The sequence below is a fragment of the Podarcis muralis genome, chromosome 16 (genome assembly GCF_964188315.1).
Source record: "Podarcis muralis chromosome 16, rPodMur119.hap1.1, whole genome shotgun sequence".
NCBI lineage: Eukaryota > Metazoa > Chordata > Lepidosauria > Squamata > Lacertidae > Podarcis > Podarcis muralis.
In genome coordinates, this window is record NC_135670.1 from 22917035 (window position 1) to 22941831 (window position 24797).

Here is a 24797-nt window from a genome sequence, read left to right on the forward strand (position 1 = left end):
GGAAAGCAGCAGAACAAAAACAAACAAACCTAGAAGTCATGGACCAAACAAAAGTGTAGATGAACCCTGACGTCCCATATTTCAGGGATATAGTGGCTTTTTTGTGGTTTATTCATCCTGCTGTTTTTCATCCACAGGATGGATAGAGGTGTGTATGTAGGACAGGCACAATTCACGTGAACAACCATTTCCCCCACTTTTAAAATCTAGCCTTTTCATCAATGATTTAATTTGCATTAAAGCACATATTTATTCAAGTACAATTGTCTTATTACTTTCAGAGCTAGTAAAAAATGTTTTGAAATGGAAAGTTCTCTCAAACTATGTAAAGGAATGCAAAATGACATGACACCAAACACAAGTATTGTTTATGATAACACTGGCCAGAATCTTGTAAAGAACACATTGGAAGATGTTGAAAACCTAATTAAATGGGCCTTCTAAGGAAACTCTTGGAACAACCAAATACTGTAAAACTAACAGCTGTGCTTAAGGAGAAAAAGAGAGGAAGTTATTAATGGTTGGAGTTTGGTAGCTGAGAAGGAATTGGGGAACTTGGGACAAGAAATAAACAAGTTAGTTACATTTTGAAACTGCCAATTATTTATTTATTTATCTATTTACAATACAGATATTCATTTTCTTTGTAATATTAGTATAGAAACCATTTATATTTATATACACGCACACACACACAGTTTCATGCTGCGTTATATTTAGCATATATAGATTAATATAGTTGGTGTATAAAGAATATTCGAAAAGGTAGGAATTAATATAAATGTTTTTAAATATTATAAAGTGTTTTTAAATATTATGAAGTGTTTTAGGATGACTGGGAAAAATTAAGAAGTGCTAAAATTAATGATGAAGAAAAATGAATTTTTTAAAATCAGTTTTATAATCACCCCTATAACTGTATTTCAGTTAAGCACTATTGTATGCATATGCTCATTTTTAAAAGAAATATAGATGGAAAAGCATTCTAGCACTAAATAGAATACAAATTTAAATGGTGTAAAGTGGCAATAGATTCCCTGGCACATATCATAACTAGAACTGTTAAACAGACAGAAGTGCTAAAGTAGTCTATACTTGCAGGGACGGCATTGCTCTTCAATTCTTTTAAAATGCATCAGATATTTTGCGGTCTGATGTAGATTCCTCATAAAATATGAACCAAGTGTAGCAATTCCACGCTATGTGCCTTGTGATGAAGCACTTTGGGGCCGTGTCACTTAATGGAAAGGAAATGGGGCTGTTGTCTGAAGAGCACTGCCCTCTGGGAAAAGGTATAGTATGTGACAATTTGGCCTGGGGTGAGCCACGGAATGAGAGATGAGACTTTTTATGTGGACAGAAGGCAGATAAATACCTGAATATTTGTAAATTAACAGATTATGGAGCGTGAGTGCAAATCTCCAGTACTCTCATCTACAAAGAATAAATAGGATCTTATGGTGACTGTCCCCAAAACCTTCAACTGCTTGGGGAAGTGGAAGTAGACAATGAAGCAACTACTGTATATCCTGCTAGTTTGAGCTACAACTTGCATTTTCAGACTGTGGCATCTTCAATGACAATTAATAACCAAGTGACAGATACAAGCTCAATAGAAACGACTGGAAAGGAAAGAATGGGGGATGTTTCTATCAGTGTGGCAAAAACAACAACACCCCCAAACCGTATAGAATCTATGTAGGTTCATTCTACCTTAGCTATACAGCATCAAAGTAACTACACCCTATACATTTATATATACAGGTCTATTCCACACAGGGTTTAAAACAGGAAACTAGATATAGCCTCTTCAAAATATAGATATGTTCTGTGCATAGAGTTCACTAAAGCAGGTAAAAGATTAGAAGACATAGTAAACAGGAAGGATGCCTACTAGCACATTATTGTCAAAGCAAAGCAGTCCATGGCAGTCATAGATGCTGAGCTGCAAGAATGGAGTTGACTGGCATGCTGACCTTCCTCTTCTTCACTGGGCCACTTGCTTCCTCCTGGCTAAAAGCACTGTCCAGTCTCAATTTCTGCAAGAGTAATGGGAAAGAAGATTGGTCCTTCAGTATATCTTGTAATTCTAGGCACATCTGCCTCTCTAGAGTAGTGTATTTCAAACTGTGTATCATTCACTAAACTTTCCCCCATCAACTTAAACTTTTCCCCATCAACTTGTCTGCTAAGGAATACTTGCAGGAAGACTGATGGAAATGTAACATATTTCAGAATATTCCAGAGCATGTTTTAGGGAACGAGTTCCCAAATTGTGATCCAAGGACCATCAGTGGTCTGCAAGCTTCATTCAGGTGGTCTGCAGCGTATCTGCATCAACTATTAATATTGATTTTTAAATGTATTTTCATTCCTCCTGTTATTTCTTCTTGTGTTACAGACTGAATTCTATGGAGCGCAAATTGTAATACAATAAAATACAATATAAGAAATGTTCATGAGGATTAAAACAAAAATCACAAACTGATGTAGAAATATGGAGAACCAAATTTAAGGATGGAAAAATGAGGAATTGGGAGAAACCAAAATCGTCATATTCACCCAAAGTACACAGTATGAGTGCCACAGCTCTAGAAGACTGTAGCCTTTTGAATGTGCTGCAATATCAAACAAAGGCAAGTACACACAGTCACACCCAACTACCCTAATCAACATTCATGGCCCAAGGCCAACAGTCCATTTTCTGAATCTTCTTTAATTGTATTCATACATCAGATTGTGCCACAAAATATCCTTGTGTCCCAGGCTTAGCTTATTATATTTCAGTGAAAAAGCATTTTGTCATAAGTCTTTTAATTGTATCCAGGTAGTGGGAAGGTTCAGAGCAGAGGGACAAGAATAGTACCGACTAGAGCATCCTTCATCAACCTAGTGCCCTCCAGATGTTATGGATTACAGCTTTCATCCTCGTTCCATCATGAGGCCATGTTCTATGTTCTATTACCAAGTGAATGCTGTAACCATGGCTTCTAAGTGACACCACAGCATAGGAGCCAAGTCCTAGGGGCTGAGGGTTCTTCACCCCCAAGAAAATATTTGAACCACCCCACCGCAAGCTGATGGGCATTGCCATTCAAATAGTGTGTGCGCGCATGATGTCATGTGATCGATTATGCAGATCGATTATACCAGCACCCCTGCACCACAGCACTATTTCATTGCAATTGGCTGCCCTTCCATGTTTCTGACCCTGAGGAAAGTTCCCTTCTCCACAGAATTATTTAACGGCGGTGATGATTAATCATAATCATAAATGTAAAAACAAACATTTAATCTGTATAAATTATTTTTGGGCACAGAATAGTGATAGAGAAACTGTGACGCTTAAGATGCTGTTTTTTTTAACTCTCATCAGCCCCAGACAGCGTGGCCAATGTTTAGGGGTTGTGGAAGTTGTAATCTAACAACAACTAATGGGCCAGAGGTTCCATGTTCTGTGCACGGAACAAATGCAGAAATTTCATTGACTTTTTTTTAGACATCCACAGATTGCACACAGCTCAAGGTATAGTATATAAAACTTTACACAGCCAGATCTCACAGTGCACCTCTTTACCCTGTACATAGTGGCAGAACTGCAACCACAAGGACGTGTTTCCTTTGCAGAAATGCTGCTTTTGAGGGTTCAAATGCTTTCTTCTAGCTGGTCTATAAATATTATTCTACCTTAAACAAAAATAAACTATTTTTATAGAAGGGAGGAAACCTCAAATTGTTAGAAAGCAACCATTTCCAACTTAGGCTTACGAGTAAATGCAGGAGTTGCTAGATAGATGAACTTTTCCCACAGTTTTCTGTTACTTCTCTTAATGCAGTGATCTCCTCATCCCCACATCATCAAAAAGGAGAAGTTCAGCCTTTGCACAGTCTTGAAAAAGTCTTCATTGAAGACTGGAGAAGTTAAGCACACAGGATTAAGCTGACTTCCCCACCACAGCCACCATCAAATGGCTGGGAATTTAAAATGCATGAGTAGGGACTTCTGCTGTGCCTCATGCAGGGTTGGCCTGAGACCAAGACATTTTGATTCCTAAGGCAAAAACAGCAACTTTCCCCTGCCCCATGCACAGACACTAATTGAAGTAGCTGACAGCACAAGTAAGTTCAAATGTAGTTCTATTGAAGTGAATGGGAGAGACACTGGTACAAACATGCCTTGTTGTAAAACTGAAGACAGATGTTTTGGGGCACATTCTAGTGGGATGCTCTGATGTACAAGCTTCCTTTCAATGAAGCTTGTTCAGGAGAATGCCCATAGGTCAGATTTGTCTTGTCTTCCATTCTGTGGTCCTTACTTGTGCTCAGGGTCATAGGAAACTGTCTTATTCTGATTACAGATAGGTAGCCGTGTTGGTCTGCCATAGTCAAAACAAAAAAAATTCCTTCCAGTAGCACCTTAAAGACCAACTAAGTTAGTTCTTGGTATGAGCTTTCGTGTGCATGCACACTTCTTCAGATACACACTTCTTCCGTGTATCTGAAGAAGTGTGCATGCACACGAAAGCTCATACCAAGAACTAACTTAGTTGGTCTTTAAGGTGCTACTGGAAGGAATTTTTTTTGTTTTGTCTTATTCTGAGTTAGACCTATTGTTCCACCTAGCTCAGTATTGTCAACACTTACTGGCAATAGTTCTGAAGAGTTTCAGGCAGGAGTCTTTCCCAGCCCTTCCCGGAGAGGCCGGGAATTAAACGTGATCTACCTACCTCGCCTTGCCTCACGCTCATACTATAGGCTCCAATTAATTAGATCAATTAGATGATATGACTAATATGGCCACCTTCTCCACACCAAAAGCAATGTACAGTAGAGCTTCTTTAGATTAAGAGTTCCATTTTACAAGACACTTCATTTAAGAGTGTCAATGCTGGTCAGTGGAAATGCTTATGGGGAAATCATTTGACTGGTCCAAAAATGGCTGTGTAGTTCTCTTGGTGAACAATTCCAGCAATCATCTGAAGGTACAGATAAGTCAGTTTTTAAAGAAAAATCATTGTCTCGTGAATTAAGGTTTAATTTATAGCTCTTCCTATGCAAAGGAATTAGTTCAAATTAGAAATGGTCTGAAGCTGGGATAGCTCAGTCGGAAGAACAAGAGACTATTAATCTCAGAGTTGTGGGTTCAAGCCCCACATTGAGCAAAAAGATTCCTGCATTGGAGGCGATTGGACTAGATGACCTTGTTGTACATTCCAACTCTACACTTCTATGATTCTATGAACATTTCCGCTCAAGTTCTCTTGGTGATTTGGGAAGGGGTGGGGAGGAGAACTCCCCTGAAGTTTTGGGGGTGGGAAATGTTTGTAAGAATTTGGAAAGGGACTGGCTTACTTTTATTTATCAGGAAAGGTGGCTAAGTGGAGTAGGGATTTTTTCTTTTTTTAAAAAAAACACCACAAGTCTTATGACAGCTGTAAGTCACATGAGTGCTCTTTGCATCTTCCCTGCTGCATTTCCAGGTCCAACTGGAACAACAATGTGTAGTTCCCAACTCAACCTCACAACTTGAAAATTCTTATTTTCATTACCACAACCTCCTCAAATTATGAAGTCTCCCCCCCTCAAAAAACAAAAAAAACAAAAAACCAAACCTAGGCAATATTAACAATAATCCAGTTCAGCTCTCAGGCCTATCGCAGCTGCCTCCCCAGTCTCAGCTTCATCAGAATATCACTCTTCTCTTCTTGGCCTGTCTCCCATCCCATGATGGTACAGGTGGTTGAAGGATGGAGTAAACCTAAGGCTTTCCCATGCCTTTCAGTTAGGTGGTAAGTAATCCAACTGATTACTAATTTGCTCCCTCTAGTTCTTCTCCCATTACAGATTGCTTCAAAGGTCACTGCAACTGAGGAGAGGGTGTGGCAAGGAGTGAGGCTAGAGGCTGAATTTCAAGATTAGATGATGTAAGGGATGGATGTGGTTGGTGGATATTTGGATATATATATATAGTTTTATTTATTGTATCCTTCTTTTGTATTAATATGCTGTTCACTGTTGTGGAAGCCTTTGGGCCAAAAACCAGTACAGTATATAAATAAACCATAGCAAATAAATCATAATGTTGGGAGAAAGCCCATTTAAAAGGCCCCATAATTTAACCAGGAGCACCAAATATAAACAAGCAGACAGGCTAATTAATTGACTAGCACAAGAGTCCAAATTATTAATAATTCCTGCCTCTCCTAGAACTTCTCAAATTCATACTCCTCCATCATCTCCCAAGACAGATGGATGCCAACAAGATGAGGGAAAAGGAAACAGGGTTATGCCAGGGGAAACTTATGGTAGCCATGAATCTATTCATTCAAATATGTCATTTTTTGTAATGTTTGAGGCCCAAGAACAGGATCTTCCATGGTTTTTTTAAAAAGCCTATATATACCTCTAGTTTTTACCAAATATGGTAAGGGAAACTATGAAAAGCAAGTGAATAGTAAAGCCACCCCTTTCTGTGAAATTCTTTCCATACTAGTATCTCCACTGTCATTTGAATGTGTGTGTATATCATTAGAAAAGTGACTTTGCAAGAAAGGCATTTTCATCTTTTTTAAGATCTGTTCCCTAGATAGCCCTTGTCTCAGGCAAACATCCTTTCTGCCCTTCCCTGGAATCACAACAGTGGAAGAGTTTCTGCTCCACCCTGTTGCTTCTTTGTCCTAGGAAAAGCAGTCCTTATGCCAAGAGCAATGTTAAGGATGAAGGTATGTCTGAGAGTTCCTGCCGAAGGGGAGAGAGCTGCTTTTAGGGAAAGTCTGTCTGCCCCAATACTTCTTTAGTCACACTTTTAACATGCTGTGTGGAGAATGGATGGCTAGATGGGGAAGAACCAGTTGGTGGCTGGAGAGGGTGTGGGTCGGAACTGCCACATTTTCCTAGCAACAGCACTTGTTTGAGTGATCAGAAAAAGTGATACCACTGCAATGGGTGTGCCAGCTGGATGGCAGACACTATAAGATCCAAGCTAAATGGAAGAGATTTATAAGTAAAATACATTTCGGTCACCCAGAGCAACTTAATAATCCATTCCATTGTAACAATTTTCGTATGGGTAGTCTGTTCTACTCATAGAACAGATCTACTCATGTATCTGTACATGCATATGGGAAACCGTATCGATCATGCATGTTCATGGAACTATTATCGTGGGGCTCATTAGTGGAGATGCTTGCATGCCACAGATGTTATTGAAATGGACACTATTATTTTAAAAATACCAGTTGAAATCCTGCTTATTTAAGGGAGTTAGCGAAGGCCAACAAATGTAAGAAAAGGTCCTGCTTACAAGCATCTGGATGGGCACTATGAGAACAGAATTCTAGGTTAGATGGGCCATTAGCCAGCTCCAGCAGAAAGTCTCTTTTTATGTTCTTAATCTAAATGAATATATGTTTATTTACAAAAAAAATGGCAGACATAAGAAAAATGGCTTTGCAGCTCAAAGTGACAAAACATAAAGATAAAATAGCAGGGAGGTTAGTGAATACTGAGGTTACCCAAATCTATATTGCCTGGACCATTAGCTTAAAAGTTCCTATTAGAAATAGAGAGATACAATGAGATATGCCATTATGGAATATGAGTAGGCACTCAGAAACCCAGACAAGCTATTGGGAAACTGAAATCCACCAGGAAGGGGGAAATTTCACATGCAAATGATGTGGGTTCAGATCTGACATGAACTGATCTGTGTCTGAACTGAGGGAGATCAGTGGAATAAAAGAAGGTAGAGAGAAGTGAGAGGGTACATGCAATAGTTTTAATGGAATTGACAAGCTGCATTACAGCTAATGAGTGCAACAGCATCCCAGCCCTTTTCTGGAATGAGTGTTTAGAGCAGAGAACTGGCAAAGGTGGGTGAGCTGATTAACATTTTCTTTGTTCATCATTTCATAATTCCTCCCTCAAAGCTGCTTTCCTTAGCACAGGGTTTCAAACAAATATTATCCTTGCAAATGCACACTTTGCATCTCATAGGAGAGGAAGTTATTTGGGCAGGAAATGAGTGAGATTTAGAGCAAAGAAATGGTGGACACAGAAAGGATTAAGCAGCCTTCCCTTCCACTTCTAAATTTCCCCTTTGGAACTGACTTTAACTTTTTAAAAGAGAGCCTTGGAACACACATGCATTAGCACAGGGACGGGAAATCTGTGGCCCTCCTGTTGTCTCCCATCTGCTCCAGCCAAAGTTGCCAATATATAGGAATAGTCTGAGATGGTGCGATCACCACATGGAGGATCACAGGTTCCCATCTCTCTATTGGTTAGCTCTTGAGCCAAGTAAAGGTAAAGGTAAAGGTAAAGGGACCCCTGACCATTAGGTCCAGCCGTAGACGACTCTGGGGTTGCGGTGCTCATCTCACTTTATTGGCCAAAGGATCCGGCGTACAGCTTCTGGGTCATGTGGCCAGCTTGAGTAAGCCGTTTCAGGCAAACCAGAGCAGTGCACGGAAACGCCGTTTACCTTCCCGCCGGAGCGGTACCTATTTATCTACTTGCACTTTGACGTGCTTTCGAACTGCTAGGTTGGCGGGAGCAGGGACCGAGCAACAGGAGCTCACCCCGTCGCAGGAATTTGAAACGCCGACCTTCTGATCGGCAAGCCCTAGGCTCTGTGGTTTAACCCACAGTGCCACCCACATCCCTCTTGAGCCAAGTACTTCAGATTAATTTGGCTGCATACTGGGCTAAGTAAAGAAGAGTCAGCTACAAAATGAGATCACCCTAATATATTCTTTGATCTCTCTTGCCTACGTTTTACTGCACTTTCTTACCCACAATGTTATATTCAAATTTTTGTAGTCTGGTTTTCTTTGTGAGCCCGATTCCACTAAAGTATGTGCTAATCATTTATTTGGCTTGCCTACTTCCTAGTGAGACAATGGGAAGGGAAAGTCCCTGTGGTATGTGGAACAGAATGAATGAATCATTCACAAAGTAATGGCATTTTGAGATCAGTGTACTGCTTTTGTCTAGCAACCTGGTGTTCTTTTCCCCTGAAGTAGTCCACATGATCTTGCCTGTAGTCAAGAGAGTCTCTGAAAAATGGGAGTCCATTTTCCCATTGATAAAATTGCCAATGAAAATGGTTATTTATTTATGCTAGAAATTAATTACTGTGGTGACAAAAAGTAGAGGGAAGAATGTGCCCACATCTATTCCTTGACAGTAGAGTGCCCAGTACTAACGTGTTCTACTTTAATACAAGCCATCAAATTTAAATCTGCAGCATGCATGAATCATGCCATTTTAATGAGGGCCACTATCCACAGTGTGTGTTCAATGAGTCAGCACTTTCAGACTGCTGAGTAAAGGAAGTGCAAAATTGTATCCTTCCTATTTTTTCATACAAGAGACAAGGGCTGACGTGAACAAGCCCTAAACTTACTCAATGATTACTTCAGACAAAATGTCATGTCATCATTTCAAAATATACCACATACACTGAGTCAGTAGCCTCGTGGGTCAAAGTTTGGACACCATTACAGGGCGCCAAACTTTCAGTTATTTAATATATTACAGTATGTATATTTTTGTCCTGTGCTGCCACTCAGACTTTCTGCCTCAAGCACTGAAATGTTTTGGGCTGACACAGGGTTAACGAGCATTTTTTACTCCATGAAGCCAAACCCTCTAGCAGTATCCTTGTCCTCCTCGGCTTTCTTTTTTAAAACATTGCAAGATGTTCATAGAAGCACTGAAGTATATTTTCCCTTACATAGGTTTCTATTATCACCTTCATCTGGCTATGCATTACTGTGTGCTGTACATTTCAAACAGTTAAAATAATTTTAAAAGAAACCTTTTAATGGTTTGCAAAATCATTGGCATAATAATTTATATAGCACTTTTATGGTGTTCAAAGTCTGCACACACTTATTTCAGAAATCCTTTCCTGTAAGACAGGCCAGTCTTACCACTCTAATCTTGCAGGCAGGCAGCTGAGGCTGCAATCCTAAAGTGTGTGTGTGTGTGTGTGTGTGTGTGTGTGTGTGTGTGTGCAAAATCCAAAGACAGTTCTACAGTCATTTGATTTCATCAACCATTACCAAGAAGTTCCAAAACCATGGTACATTTGTAATCCAGAGATTACGAATCCCCCCCCCCTCAATCTAACTTGAATACTAAAGGATTTTACATCTTGACAGAACCAACACAACTACTGCTGTTTTAAGGAATGTCAGCATTGATTCCAAGCATCCCCTAAAAACTGAAAACAAGCATTAAGTTCTCATCTAATGTTGGCACCATCATGTGGCACTAGGGATTGGTTAAAGGTGTGGCCTAATGCTAGAAGATCTAGCTGTTTCAGATAAATCACAATTTGGGGTTTTTGCTTTTTAGGTGGTATTCCGTTGTGCACTATTGCAAAATATTTTCCAAACTTCCTGGACTCCTATTGGAAATGCAGATACATTGGCTTTAGATGGTGCCAACAAAGACAGTAAGCCACATTCTCCAGCTTCAGGTGTCACTTCAGGGTGCAGGGATAGTTGAAGGGAACAATTGATTTCACATGGTGCAAGAAGACTTATTGAAGTGTTGGTCCAAGCCAGGGGTAGAGGAACATTTGCATACCACTTCAGGCAGAAAAATGCCTTGAACTGGCACTGGTAGTCAGAGAATCAGCTATTGTTAATCATATTTACAATGTAGTGATGCTCACCTGATGAGATGCTTTTTCTGCCCCTTTTACACCAGTCTTTCTAGATGTTTCTGAAATATAAACATTATGCTGTTTCAGGTAGATATCTTTTTTTAAAATACTCTATTATTTAAATATATACCTTTTAAAAAAAGATTTTGATAAACACAAATTTATAATACAGACAAATCACTGAACACAAAGGAGCTAAATCAGGAAAATTAAAATGCAACTCTTTTAATGTTAAATATTAGTTGGACACCAGATCAGTCATAAGAACATAATCCCTACTGCATAAGACCAAAGGCCTATCTCTATCTATGTGTCCTACAGTAGCTAACTAAGTATCTATGGGAAGTCCCCAAGTAGTAGCCCCCTCCCACTATTCTTCCTAGTGATTGGTATTTAGAGCCATGGTACTTCTGATCCTGTAAGTAGTATAGCTATCGCAACCAGAAGCCATTGGTAGTCTTAACCTCTAGCAGTATAATCCTAACAGAGGCAAACACTGGGACAGGCATAAAATTGTAATGCAACAGACCCACAACTTATGAGGGGGTTACATTCCAGGGATAGCGCATGAAGTCAAAATCCCATATAGTCAAACCACATTGAGTGCAACTGCGGGTGAGACTGCCAAAGTCATTTTCCCCAAACGCTCTCCCCCTTTCTTCCAACTTTTCTTTGCTTATGAACTCACTGCCACCAGATACCCCATTATTATTCAGCCTAGATAACCTTCCTGGTGCCTCCTTGAAGCCTTTCAAGGTACTGTAGGCTATGGCTTCCAGGTATGAGGGTGTTTAACATAAGCTAAGACCACACAGGGATGCGGGTGGCGCTATAGGTTAAACCACAGAGCCTAGGGCTTGCTGATCAGAAGGTCAGCAGTTCGAATCCCCGTGATGGTGTGAGCTCCCGTTGCTTGGTCCCTGCTCCAGCCAACCTAGCAGTTCGAAAGCACATCAAAGTGCAAGTAGATAAATAGGTACCGCTCCGGCAGCAAGGTAAACAGTGTTTCCGTGCGCTGCTCTTGTTCGCCATGCTGGCCACATGACCCGGAAGCTGTACACTGGCTCCCTTGGCCAATAAAGCGAGATGAGGACCGCAAGCCTAGAGTTGTCCGCAACTGGACCTAACGGGCAGGGGTCCCTTTACCTTTAAGACCACACAGGCTAATGAAACAAGTGAAGAGTTTACCAAGATGCAAAACAATATGGAGTTTTGAGAAAAAGAAATGCAATGCAAAAGTTACAGAAGACCAATTCATTTCCTTTGGCGCAAAATAGCAAAATAAAGTAGATAAAAATGCCACCCACTTTCCCTAGACTTAACCAGTCCTCACCTCACCAGACTCTCAAGAGGAATCTTTATCTTGAGTAGCAGCCCTTTCTTATTTGCTTGCCTGTGTCCCAGGCTTAGACAGTTTCTCTTTGCACTGAGTTCCACCTTGAACTAAACAGCTCCTGGCTAGCTATCTGCAGAGATAGACTCCCGCCTATCACAGGCCCCAGAAAGAGACCTTGGTAATACCAGAAAGCACTATTTCGGGGGGGGGGGGGCACTTCACTTGGCAAGCATCAGACTAGGCCTTTCTGTGGTGGCCCCATCCCTATGAAATGCTCTTCTGTGTGACATACGCCTAGTTCCTTGCTGACTATAAACAGGCCTTAAATGCCTGGCTATTTCTGATGTTTATAATTGCTATTAACTGATTGTTGGTCTCATATTTGATAGTTATCATTTTAACCATTATAAGTATTTTTATTTTTGTTTATTTTTTATAGCTTGATATTCTATAAATTACTTTGAGAAGGTTATCACTGTTAAAGGTGGCACAAAAATATTTCAAATGAATAAAGAAATACCTGCTCCCTTTTGATTAAAAAAAACACTGTTTTTGCCTTCTGAATCTGCATTCCCTTCATGCATCCTGTTTTTGTCCATGCCATCAACTTGAAGGTTCTGTAAAACAATTTACAGCACAGGGATTCTTTTTCATTCAGTTCAGTACAGGGAAGAGTTATCTGCATGTTCATGACTAACTCTGCTAATTAGTTAATTATTTCGCAAACAATAATATGTGATTTTGAGTTATTATTCCACTGATTAAATTTGGAACTTCCTATGTTCCTTTCTATACAACCCTGGTGGTTTGTTGTTGCTGGTTTTGGGGTTTTTTTTTTAAAACCATATCAAACATCTGGATGTGCCCTTAGAAATAACTTCTTGAGCCTAAGGACTGTTCAGCAGTCCACCATCCTGCCTGTGAAACAACTGCCCTGAAGAAAGACTGAACAGATATTGTGCAGTGGATGCTTTAATAATAGGATGTTTTCTTTCAGCAGCATGGTCAAACACAACCACCATTCAATTCCTTTTAAATCTAGAATTTTAAGTAGTAGTAATAGTAATAATAATTTTATTATTTATACTCCACCCATCTGGCTGGGTTTCCTCAGCAACTCTGGGCAGCTTACAGCACATAAAAAAATGTAAAACATCAGACATTAAAAATTTCCCGATACAGGGCTGTCCCCTTATACAACACATACACACAATGGATTCAGGAAAATGATATTGTATATAACCTCTTCCTTTACTTTAGTGCTGCCTTCCTCTTCTTCCTCATCACAGTCTAGCCCCTGATGGGAGATCTCAGTGGAACCATTCTCCTCAACCAGATTGCTCTCCAGCAACCCCATCCGTTTGCTATCTGTTGTTACTCTCACTTTCATAATGTGGAACCCAGTGGAGACTGACCCGACTTTGAGGTTCACTGGTTCACCATCAAAAAGCAGGCAATCAGAGATGTTGCCTTCCTTAAAGCCAGGGGGTTGGTAATCATTGGGTGTGACTGCAAAGGAAAGACATATGAAATCCTGTGCTGCACAGCCTGAAGCAAAAGGCAAATGCAGTCCCCAGAGCAAGAAGCTAGGCTAGGCAGCTGACGAAAATTGAAAAAACAACAACCATGGTTAGTTCATTAGATATTGTACTCCATGTTATTTTGTGCATCTTTTGTTTATTTATTATTTATGTCAAAGAATTAAATACCGCTTGATTGTTTTAAAAAAAACACCTGCAAAGTGGTTTATGAAAAGAATAAAACAATGAAGTTATCAAAATGAATTATTTGTTCAAACATTTATTTAGCATTTTAACACCACTTTTCAGTCAAAAGAAGTTCCCAGAATGGCTTACATAAGAATCAGAGAATTGTCAACTTGGAATGAACTCAAAGGGTCACCTAGCGAGTCCAACTTCTTACTATGCTGGAATCTCAGTTAAAGCATCCCATCCAACCTCTGCTTTAAAACCTTCAAGGAAGGAGAGCCCACTACCTCCTGAGGGAGGTGAACAGCTGTTACTGTCAGAAAGTTATTCCTGATGTTTAGTTGGAATCTCCTTTCTTGTAACTTGAACCCATTGGTTCAGGTCCTAGCCTCCAGAGCAGGAGAAAACAAGCTTGCTTCCTCTTCCATGTGAAAGCATTTTAGATATTTGAAACCAGCCATTTGAACCCATTTGGTTTTGTCGCCTACCTCGTAGCAAATTGTCACAACTTTGTAAGGTTATGCGGTTAGGCATTGGAGTATTAGGTTGAAGGTGAGGAGAGGTAGTGGCCATCACCTACCCCTCCTAATTCAAGGGTATTCCGTTAAAGAAATCTGAGGGGCGTGGTCTCTGTCCAAAGCCCCAGATGGGGGGTTAGGGCCATGGCACAACCCCTAGCGGTGACCCCGGGGGAGTACCTAGTTGATGTGCATCAGCAGGGCTTCCCCCAACTGTTAGTTAATGCTTCCAAGACTTCCTGCAGATGGGCAGAAGTCAGATATAGTCATTTCATTTCCAATGCCTAAGCCAATACCAATACCACTCACATTCTGTAACCAATAAAGTTGTGGCCTTTTTTGCCCATTAATCTAAAATACTGGTTTCATGTGTCTTTATTCCAGCATCCTGGAAGGTATTGGGACCTTGCCACACAATCTCCTTTTTCCCCTCATTTGAACCTGTTGGTTCAGGCCCTAGCCTCCAGAGCAGGAGAAAACAAGCTTGCTTCCTCTTCCATGTGACAGCATTTTTTATATTTGAAGATGGCTATCATATTTCCTCTCAGTCTCCTCTTATCCAGGCCAAACATAGCAACTCCCTCAACTGTTCCTCATAAGGCTTGGCTTCCAGACCTTTTATCATCTTGGTAGTCCTCCTCTGCACATGTTCCATCATGTCAGTATTTTTCTTAAATTGTGGTTCTCTAGAGGTGCTCTGACCAAGACAGAATAGAGCAGGACTATTACTTCCCTTAATTAGGATACAGTACCTTACTCTGTTGATGCAGCCTAGAATAGCATTAGGTTTCTTTGCTGCTGCATAACACCGTTGACTCAGGTTTGTTGTCTACGAAGACCCCTAGATCTTTTTCACATGTACTACTGTCAAGCCAGGGACGCGGGTGGTGCTGTGGGTTAAACCACAGAGCCTAGGACTTGCTGATCAGAAGGTCGGCGGTTCAAATCCCCGTGACGGGGTGAGCTCCCATTGCTCGGTCCCTGCTCCTGCCAACCTAGCAGTTCGAAAGCACGTCAAAGTTTAAGTAGATAAATAGGTACTGCTCCGGCGGAAAGGTAAATGGCGTTTCCGTGCGCTGCTCTGGTTCGCCAGAAGCGGCTTAGTCATGCTGGCCACATGACCCGGAAGCTGTATGCCGGCTCCCTCAGCCAATAAAGCAAGATGAGTGCAGCAACCCCAGAGTTGGCCACGACTGGAGCTAATGGACAGGGGTCCCTTTACCTTTACTGTCAAGCCAGGTGTCTCCCATCTTATGTTTGTGCAGCTGTTTGTTCAACCTAAAACCTTACATTTGTCATTATTGAAATTCATTTTATTAGTTTTGGCCCACTTCTCCAATCTGTTAAGGTCATCTTGAATCCTGATTCTGTCTTCTGAGGCACTGGCTACCCCTCCCAGTTTGTTTGGATGAGCATAACCACAATACCTTCATCCAAGTCATTTAGAAAGATCTTAAACAAGAACAGAACCCTGGGGACAGAACCCTGTGGTCCCCCACTTGACACATTTTTCTAGGATGACAAGGAACCACTTAGGTATGTAGCTGTTCTCACATGATCCCTCCATTCCTTCCTGCTGCCCACCTTGTTAACCAATTTGCCTCCAAGCTGCAAACTCTGACATAAATTTTGACAGCAGTTCCCCAATTTCCTTGTTTGTGTGCTAGTCCTGGGAATTAAATTAAGGGAAGCAAAGAAAGGTGGAATATGATCACCTACCATCATTGTAGTAGAACAGTTTCATGGTCAATGTAATGTCATTAGGCAGCGGTCCAAGATTCTGCATTAAGACATACAGTTTGCGGATCAGCAAGATGCTGGCTTGCTTAATTTCCTCACTGTTTCCTCCATTTGTAAAGTTCCCTTGAGTGTCACCACTGAAACAATAAAGAAGTCAAAGTCTGCTCCAAATCATATGGCTCAACATTAAGGCATAAAACAAACTTTAAAAGTAGATACACTCAACAGGTGCCAAGAAACAGTTTACGGAATCAAGGAGCTGAAGTTCAATATAATCCTACAAAACAAGCTACTGCACCAGAAAATAGATGTGCAGGATCAGATGAAAGGGACACTACTTTATATGCAATACCAGCGCAATGCATAGCTGTGTACTGACAACATGGGAAGCTGACATGTGCTATGTCAAACCACTGATCCCATTGGCAGGAGTCTTTCCCAAACCTTTGGGCCTTTTGCATGGAAAGCATGTGCTCTGCTACTGAACTTTGGTCCTTCCCCCAACCTGTGAGCCAACCCTAGGAGTTTGAACCCACAGGAGCATGAGTCAGTTGCAAGATGATGTGCCATTGACATTCATGGACAGTTCCGCTCTCATGAATAACTGCTCGTGTGAACACTAGTTGCATGAGCAGTGTGACATGAAAGCCTTTAACACACACAAGATTGCAAATCTGATTGCATCTGTTGGAAAAATTTTAACAATGCCATTGCTCTGGAATCGGAGCAATGATCTTACATGAGTTCACAGTACTGTAATCAGATAATTTCACGTGAAAAATTATTTGTGGGAGCGAGCAACCTATGAAACATTAGAACTGACTCTGAAGTGTTCTGTGTCATTATATCTTTCATAAATGTGTGGAAGACACATGGAAAGAGGGCCAAGGATAGGACAAGAGGTATGTGCCATCTGAAGACACTTCAGCTATCACAGATCTACTTACAACAAGACAACTTGAAACATGTACAGTGATATGCTGCTGCAGCCTCTTCTGATAAGATTGCAGATTGAGTTGCCAGACTTAGGATAACATTGTAGTTACACCAACGCAAGCCAGTGTGTACATGTTGGCTATAGCATCTAACCATTCTACAGGATTTGAACATCAATCTCACAGCGACAGTAGAAGCCAAAATAGCAAAATGATTTTCAGTCACAAAAGCAACCACTGCCACTTATGCCCCACTGGCAAATATAGAACACCCACTGACACATTTTACAGTAAGGATATAAAAGGGCTGCAGAAACTTTTCACCACTATAATCAAGATAAATAGGAAAGACAGATTTGCAGTGGGCTACTGCCTAGAATTACAAAATTTGTCATTAACACATGAATTGACAGTATGACTGTGGAAAGGGCACAGCTCCAAAATTAAAAATGGTTATGAATACTCATTTGTTCAGCATTTGTATCCATGAATCCTATCTAAGAAATAAGGAAGCAATTTCAGAAACCATCAGATTGCCACTGGAGAGTATGTGCTCATCCTTCTAAGAAAGATTTAATTATAGCAAACTGAACAGGTTTATTTCAGCACCTCTAAATCTGCAAACCAGATCTTGACATCTAGCTCCAGTTCACACAGCGAGAGGACTAGGTGCAAAGTGAGTGGTGAGATATTCAAGAGGATAATTGAAAGTGCCAAATCACATTAACATTTTTTTTCATCATGGAGGTACATCATGAGTACCTTGTGAAGTGGCTTATCAAAGAAAATCTGAATTCTAGGTTGTACAGGGTATTTTAACTAGATGGTATATGATGTTGTGGAACTGTTTACAAACTACAGTTTCACATGATTTGTGCCACCTGGTGGCAGTGGTGGGGAAAACACCATCTGACAGGAAAGTGTGCAATTTGGAGTCCAATTACCGTAATACATCTCAGTTCATCTGTCAAATCAGAATATGGCCTGAGGCCACTCACTATTGTCTCTGTCTGATCCTGATCTTGCCCTGAAGCAAGTCCCACTGTATTTATTATGATTTATTCCTTAGGAGGTGGACACATGATTGCACCCTTAGTACTGTAAAGAGAAATCTTATAGTTACGGTATCTAATTCACAGGCTTGTTGTAGGAGACATGCAATAATAGACTGCAAAGTAGTTTGCATGTGAAAAGGCACTACACAGTAAATAAATAAATAAAACAAAAGTCTGTCTGCATAAGAGCAGTTTTCTCAAATTAAACACTTCAAGGCAGGGATAGGGAACCAAAGGCAGCCCTCCAGGCCTCTGTCCATCCCTCAGGACTCTCCTCAGACCATGCCCTTCACTGCCCCTCCTCTAGAGCTTTTGCCTGGTTCTGATGTGTCCTTGAACAATGTCTCTTGCTTACCTGGATAGAGGATGGAGAGAAGTGTAGAAACCTCTGACTGCTGGATAGCCTTCTGTAAAAAAACATAGACCCTGCTCCTTTTAGGTTCTGGCACTGCCTAGGCCCTAGGGCTGGCATGTGGCCCCTGGAAGGTTTCCCATGAAGGAGTGTTGCCCACAAGCTGAAAAGGGTTTCCCATCCCTGTTTTAAGGCAGGCATCTCTCTCAAGGTATTTGTCCGAGAAATTAAATGATGAAGTGTTTACCTATCAAAGTCCATCTGAGGTCCATTCCTTGAATACTTGAACTTGAACCGGTAGAATTCTGTCATGTGCTGGAGATCGAAAAGCAAAGAGCAAGACCGATTGTAACTAGACTTCTGACCATCATGGGATGTTCTAGCCATATAATAATTCCCACATGAGATCTCAGAAAGTGTTTTCCATCTCCTTAGATTAAAGCACATGAGCTATCTGTTGACATTTTACTCCCTTCTTCAAGTTGATTGCTTTGTCCTTAGATATCATTACTGTGTTGTATTAAGGACAGTCCCACACTTGATGCCATTACACAGAAAACTTTATGTTTGTCCTATAAAATGTTATTTTATCCATACACAGACCATTTATTACATTACTTTGGCTCTAATTAGCTGGAACATTTAGTGCTCCGTGTACAATGGTGCCAGCCAACTCATCTGTCATGCTAAGAAAAACTGTGTATGGAAAAAGTAAATAGCTGAAGGAGGGCAAAAAATGAAAATAAAAATTGAAATGGTTTGCTTGTTCTGAAATACAGTGGTACCTCGGGTTGCAGATTCTTCAGGTTACAGATGCTTCAGGTTACAGACTCCACTAACCCAGAAATAGTACCTCGGGTTAAGAACTTTGCTTCAGGATGAGAACAGAAATCGTGCTCCGGTGGCGCGGCGGCAGCTGGAGTGGCCATTAGCTAAAGTGGTACCTCAGGTTAAGAACAGTTTCAGGTTAAGAATGGACCTCCAGAACGAATTAAGTTCTTAACTAGAGGTACCAGTGTAAGCATAAATGAGTTCACTAACTCAGAGTGGGAGATGCTGTGATTATACTCAAATGAAAAGAAGGTAAAGGGACCCCTGATCATTAGATCCAGTCGCGGACGACTCTGGGGTTGTGGTGCTCATCTCGCTTGACTGGCTGAGGGAGCCGGCGTACAGCTTCTGGGTCATGTGGCCAGCATGACTAAGCTGCTTCTGGCAAACCAGAGCAGCGCATGGAAACACCGTTTACCTTCCCGCCGGAGCAGTACCTATTTATCTACTTGCACTGTGTGCTTTCGAACTGCTAGGCTGGCAGGAGCAGAGACCGAGCAATGGGAGCTCACCCCATCGCGGCGATTCAAACCGCCGACCTTCCAATCGGCAAGCCATAGGCTCTGTGGTTTAACCCACAGCGCCACCTGCGTCCCTACTCAAATGTGTACTGATTAAGTTCACATCATGCCTTCTCATTAGGATGATCAAGACAGCTAACAAAATTGCACAAAGCAATTACAATGAACAAAAATGATACAAAAAAATAAATCAAATAAAAAATCATAGTAATTCAGGATAAAAACTGCAAGCTGGTTTTGACACCTCCCTCTTCTGCTGACTGTGGATGTTCTAAAGCCAACCATAATGGCAAAAGGAGGGCTTGTTGCCAGACACTTCCTTCAGCTGCTGACAGATCCAATAGGCAATTGGAAATTGAAGTAAGATTCATGGCTTCAGCTTAGTCCTGGTGATGATTGTAGATCTTAGAAATGATTGTCTAGGAGTGCCTTTGCTGGTTTTCTTTTTTAAAATAAAGCTGTGTCCTCTGTTTAGCAAAGGAAAGAGCTTTAGCTTACCAGCTTTGCATGCAAAAGGTCCCAGGTTCAATCCTCAGCATTTCAAAGTAGGTCTGGGTATATCCCTGTCTGGAACTCTAGAGAGCAGCTGCCAGTCATTGTAGATAAAGCTGAGCTGGCTGGACCAGTGGCCTGACTCAGTATAACACAGCTTCCTATGTTCCAAGCATGCATGTGTTGGTGGTGGAAGCTGAGATTCTGGCTAACTTGAACATAAAGCATAATTTCTGCCTACTTGATTTTTGACTTTCTCTTACCTCAGGTTCTTTAGGGTTGGTATAGATCTGTTTTAAGAAAGCATTGAATTTTCATAGTAAAAATGAAGCAAGTACTGTACAATTCTGTTTGATCACAGGTGGACTATAAATCTCAACGCAGGAATTTTTTTTACTCATCTTTCCTGGATCTGTAACTAGTCATGCAAACTGTGAAACTGTGAGATGTGTATATAAATATCTGTCTTGCAAAACTTTCCATAACCCCAGCTCTCATTCAGGGAATTAATAAAGCAGCAGCACCCACATAGATACCTATAGTCAGTTCACCAAACCACCCAATATTCAAGACTTCTAATTTTAATAGATTTAAATAAAGCCAACAGATTTTAATACACATTTCTCTGCAGAAATGTCAATCATATCTCAGTGTAGCAACTACAGAAACATGGGACCTCTCCTGACATAATTTTTAGTGCACATTCATGATTACTTGTTCTCTTGATGCTATTGGGGCAATCACACACTTTCAATACTGTTTGTGCCTGCAAAATGTTTGGGGCTGACACACTGCTTTACTTCCAATCAGTGCAAAATCCCATAACTTGCTATATTTTTTATACGTACAAATGTTCTGGTTTATTTTTGTTCTGCCTTTTGTTGCACTGTCCCTCCAGACAGAAATAATATGGTAGCATTGGGGAAGTATCTCAGAATAAACTAAACCAGAATAAATCCACCACTAATGCACTATTATTGTGTTAAGAACATTATGCAAAATGCACCTGCAATAAAACACTAGTCTGGAGAGGTCCTTTAGGGCAAATGAGACTGGTTTTACTTCGAGTGTAACAGCCACAATAGTCTACCACGCAAAGTGAAAAACTGCCCTCTCCTGGCCACTACTTAACAGGGACAGTCAAAACTAAATGAACAACAGACTGCAGGAAGAATAAGCTTTTATAACCAATCATTCCAGCTATTTGTAAAGTGTGGTGTGTGGAGCTTGCTGTTCAGGGGGTGGGGGACTGTCAGCCCCCTAGACCTTTCTATCCAGCCCGCAAGTAATCTCCAGGCCACACTCTTCTCTGCATCTTCTTGGAGTGTTTCTGCATGGCTGGAATGTGTCTTTGAACTCTGATAATGCTCCCTGCTTGTCTTGGATGGAGAGATGTGTGGTGTGTGTGTATAAAGCTGACTTTTGCATGACCAGAATGTAACCTACAGTACAAAAGTAAGAGTCCTATTAATTTCTCTGCCCACATTGCCACTGATCCCCACCCACCACGCAGCCCCCAGGAGATTGTCCATGAAGGAATGTGGCCCTTGGGTTGATAGGGGCTTCTTATCCTTTGCAACATGGGGGAGAGTAGAGTAAAAACCAGGGTGGTGAAAAAGACCCTCTTCATCCCTCCAAACTCCAACAGCAAATCTATTATGTTTGTTTATTTATTTATTTATTTATTTATTTATTTATTTATTTAGTTGTTAGCAACAAAATCTACAATAAACTCAGTATCTGTGATTAAACATTAGTCTGCTTTTGTTTACTGTGTCAATAAAAAATAAAGAAATCCTACATTTAACAAACTTATTGTCTGTGATTTATCAGCTGTACCAGGGCTGCTGCCCCTCCTGCATGAGGCAAGGTGAGGTGACCGCCTCAGGTGGCAGGATCCACAGGAGCAGCAGATCCGGCCTCCATGGAACGCATCACCTGCTGCTGCGTTTGGAGGTCAGATCATCTGCTTCCCCAGTGCTGCCTCTGTAGAGGCTGTAAAGCAGGCATGGGCAAACTCGGCCCTCCAGATGTTTTGGGACTACAACTCCCATCATCCCTGACCACTGGTCCTGTGAGCTAGGGATGATGGGAGTTGTAGTCCCAAAACTTCTGGAGGGCTGAGTTTGCCTATGCCTGCTATAGAGGCTTTTGACCCATAGGAGGCCCTCCTGATCTCCTCCCACCCTTGTTCCCAGTGTAGATCTTCACTCAACCCTTCTTCCCTGGCTGAGGGTGGGGGACATACTATTTTGTGGTTCGCCTCAGGTGCCAAAATGTATTGGGCTGGCCCGGAGCTGTACAGTGAACTGTAGTTTAATGAAATAACTTAAAACTTCTCATAAAGAATTTTCAGCACTTTCACCAAACTACAATACCCAGAGGCTTGGGGTGGGTGGAGACTGGTGCAAACTGAACTGGTATTAAACCTTATAAAAAGATGTAGGTGTGTAAAGATGGCACTTGTAAACATATTCAAACAAGTTAGAGATTTCGGAGTGTACATCACAGTGGGAAGTAAAACTTGAGCAAAGTGTTCAGATACTGAGGTAAAATATATTGTTGAAATATCTTAATCTTTGCCCAAGGTAGGTGAGGCCAAGTTAGTATTTGTTCTTTCCAAACAGAGGAAGAGGAAATCCTCTGTGAATTGATTTCATGTACTACTTACTGTTAAGACAGCCATATGTAGCTGGAAAACAAACAAAAAAACAAATGAACTATCAAAAATCAGCATTTCATTTTAAAATGTCCCCATCATTTCTTCCCTTCAACTGCTACTATTTCCAATAGCTCAGGGCTGAGGGGGCGGGGGAACCAGCTTTTTTTTTACTTGGATGTGTTGCGGTATCTTGGTGACTGAACAATGCAACTTTTCAAGTCTAAATTGTTTACGCAAAGAAATATCTCAGATGCCATTTTACACGTGATTTAACATTGCAAAAATTGTCTTTACTGTAAATAGCAGTTGCTGGGAAGGACTTATCAGAAATGAGACTACAGCATATGGGGTGGGTGTGTTAAACTTTCACTCCTGAGCTGTGGTCCTGATGCAAATCTCCATCCCAAAGGATGGGGAGAGAGACCCCTCACTGGTGCCAATACAGTCTTTTTCCCACTTAGAGTGGTAGATGAAACTGCAAGAAACATCACTGACATCTTGTGGCCAATTGGATTAATTACACATAAAAGGGTAGCTTTAGGTTTATATTCCTTTTCTTAGTTGCACCCACCTGTATAAATCTTATAAAATCAGTTTCTGTACCACATGCAAATTAAAAAGGCAGTCTTAACCCAGTGTTTGGTATATCTCAACTACTTTCATACGGTCAAATTAGATCTTCCGACTTCTTTTTACCTTTGAAGTGGTTGTGGGGGATTTTAGTTTTTATGAATGCAGATGCGGGGTAATGTGCTAAATCACACACACCTCTTTTCGGTGCCCAGAGGAAGAGGGAAATGGGTAATTGTATTGTGCCTGATACCCAACCCCTACCCCCCCCCCCCACACACACAGAGAGAGAGAGAGAGAGAGAGAGAGAGAGAGAGAGAGAGAGAGAGAGAGATTAATAGCAGCTTCAGGGTCAGCATGGTGGGAAAGGACTAAAAATATGCTGCCTCTGTATGTACACCAAATAAGGAGGCAAATGAGGGTGAGTCAGGTCATGATTTCACATTCTCAACATAATTTCATCTACTTATGTGAAAAGGAAAATGTGTTGTAGTTATTTTTAGATTCTCTATTATAGTCAACAGGGATGAAACAGATTTTCAGATTTAACCTGAATAATAAATCAAATCAGAATGACACAGAACAGATCCAAAAGAGATTGGGTTGCTTCTAAATGCTACAAATACCGATACAAATAGATCCTTGTAATTGCTGTGCGCCCCTCTTAAATATTTTCCCCGCACCTCTGCTCTGATTAAAACCAGAACTTATTGTGAATGCTTTAAGCTTAAAAAAAATGTCAGGAGATCCTGCAGAGTGTTTGGCTTGGCCATCGGTATATAGCAAAAGAACTAGCATTATAACTTAAAAAAATAAGCAACCAAAGTAACAAGCACTAAGCAAAGAAAAGTACCTAGGACAGGTATCTTTTTCTTTAAATGATGCTTTGACAACTGTTTTTGCAAATGTGATTTTCCTGTCAGTGAATCTCCATCTTTAGAGAAAAACTTCATCTGTTCAATATCTGCATATCAAGCAGCACTTTTGGACTGGGATATGGTCATCTAATTTTTTTATTATCATAATATATATATATTACGAGTCTGGTTCAAACTTACTTATTGAATTACTGACTATCAGGCACAACATGCAGCAGAATAATCTGCAAATTGATTTTATTCATGGACATCTCCATATTTACTCCAGTTGCAGACATGGCATAGGCAAACCTTACAGCTCTAGAGGAACAGTTTTCTTTGGTCAAGACAATTCATTCAAGGCAAGAGGTGAAGAGCAGACAATTTTGCAGTGAGGTTTCCCTGCCTTCTGTAACCTTGTGGTGAAATCTCATGATACTTAAAACACGGTTTAATATAAATGAAATAAAAACTTACATAGTTCTTTTCCAGCGCATCAAAGCACCCTTGAATCCTGCTGGAGCAGATATATTAATGAATGAAC

General features: G+C 40.8%; 1 protein-coding gene across 14 annotated transcripts in view; it reads right to left on the bottom strand.

Annotated features, from left to right (window-relative positions):
- Nucleotides 1-237: 237 nt before the first annotated feature.
- The window catches only part of HORMAD2 (HORMA domain containing 2), a 29369-nt gene continuing 4809 nt past the window's right edge, over nucleotides 238-24797 (bottom strand). For 7 of the 14 annotated variants that reach the window (XM_028709126.2, XM_028709124.2, XM_028709129.2 and 4 more), the window contains 9 exons: nucleotides 24731-24770; nucleotides 22836-22856; nucleotides 20428-20454; nucleotides 18568-18635; nucleotides 15958-16115; nucleotides 13255-13520; nucleotides 12532-12628; nucleotides 10685-10734; nucleotides 242-2039 (listed from right to left, as the gene is read on the bottom strand). In XM_028709126.2, the coding sequence (XP_028564959.1) occupies nucleotides 1932-2039; nucleotides 10685-10734; nucleotides 12532-12628; nucleotides 13255-13520; nucleotides 15958-16115; nucleotides 18568-18635; nucleotides 20428-20454; nucleotides 22836-22856; nucleotides 24731-24770 (835 nt within the window). In that variant the 3' untranslated portion in view covers nucleotides 242-1931. Of the gene's footprint in view, nucleotides 2040-10684; nucleotides 10735-12531; nucleotides 12629-13254; nucleotides 13521-15957; nucleotides 16116-18567; nucleotides 18636-20427; nucleotides 20455-22835; nucleotides 22857-24730; nucleotides 24771-24797 lie in introns of all 14 variants that reach the window. The other 7 variants (XM_028709138.2, XM_028709132.2, XM_028709131.2 and 4 more) reach the window with 7 other exon arrangements.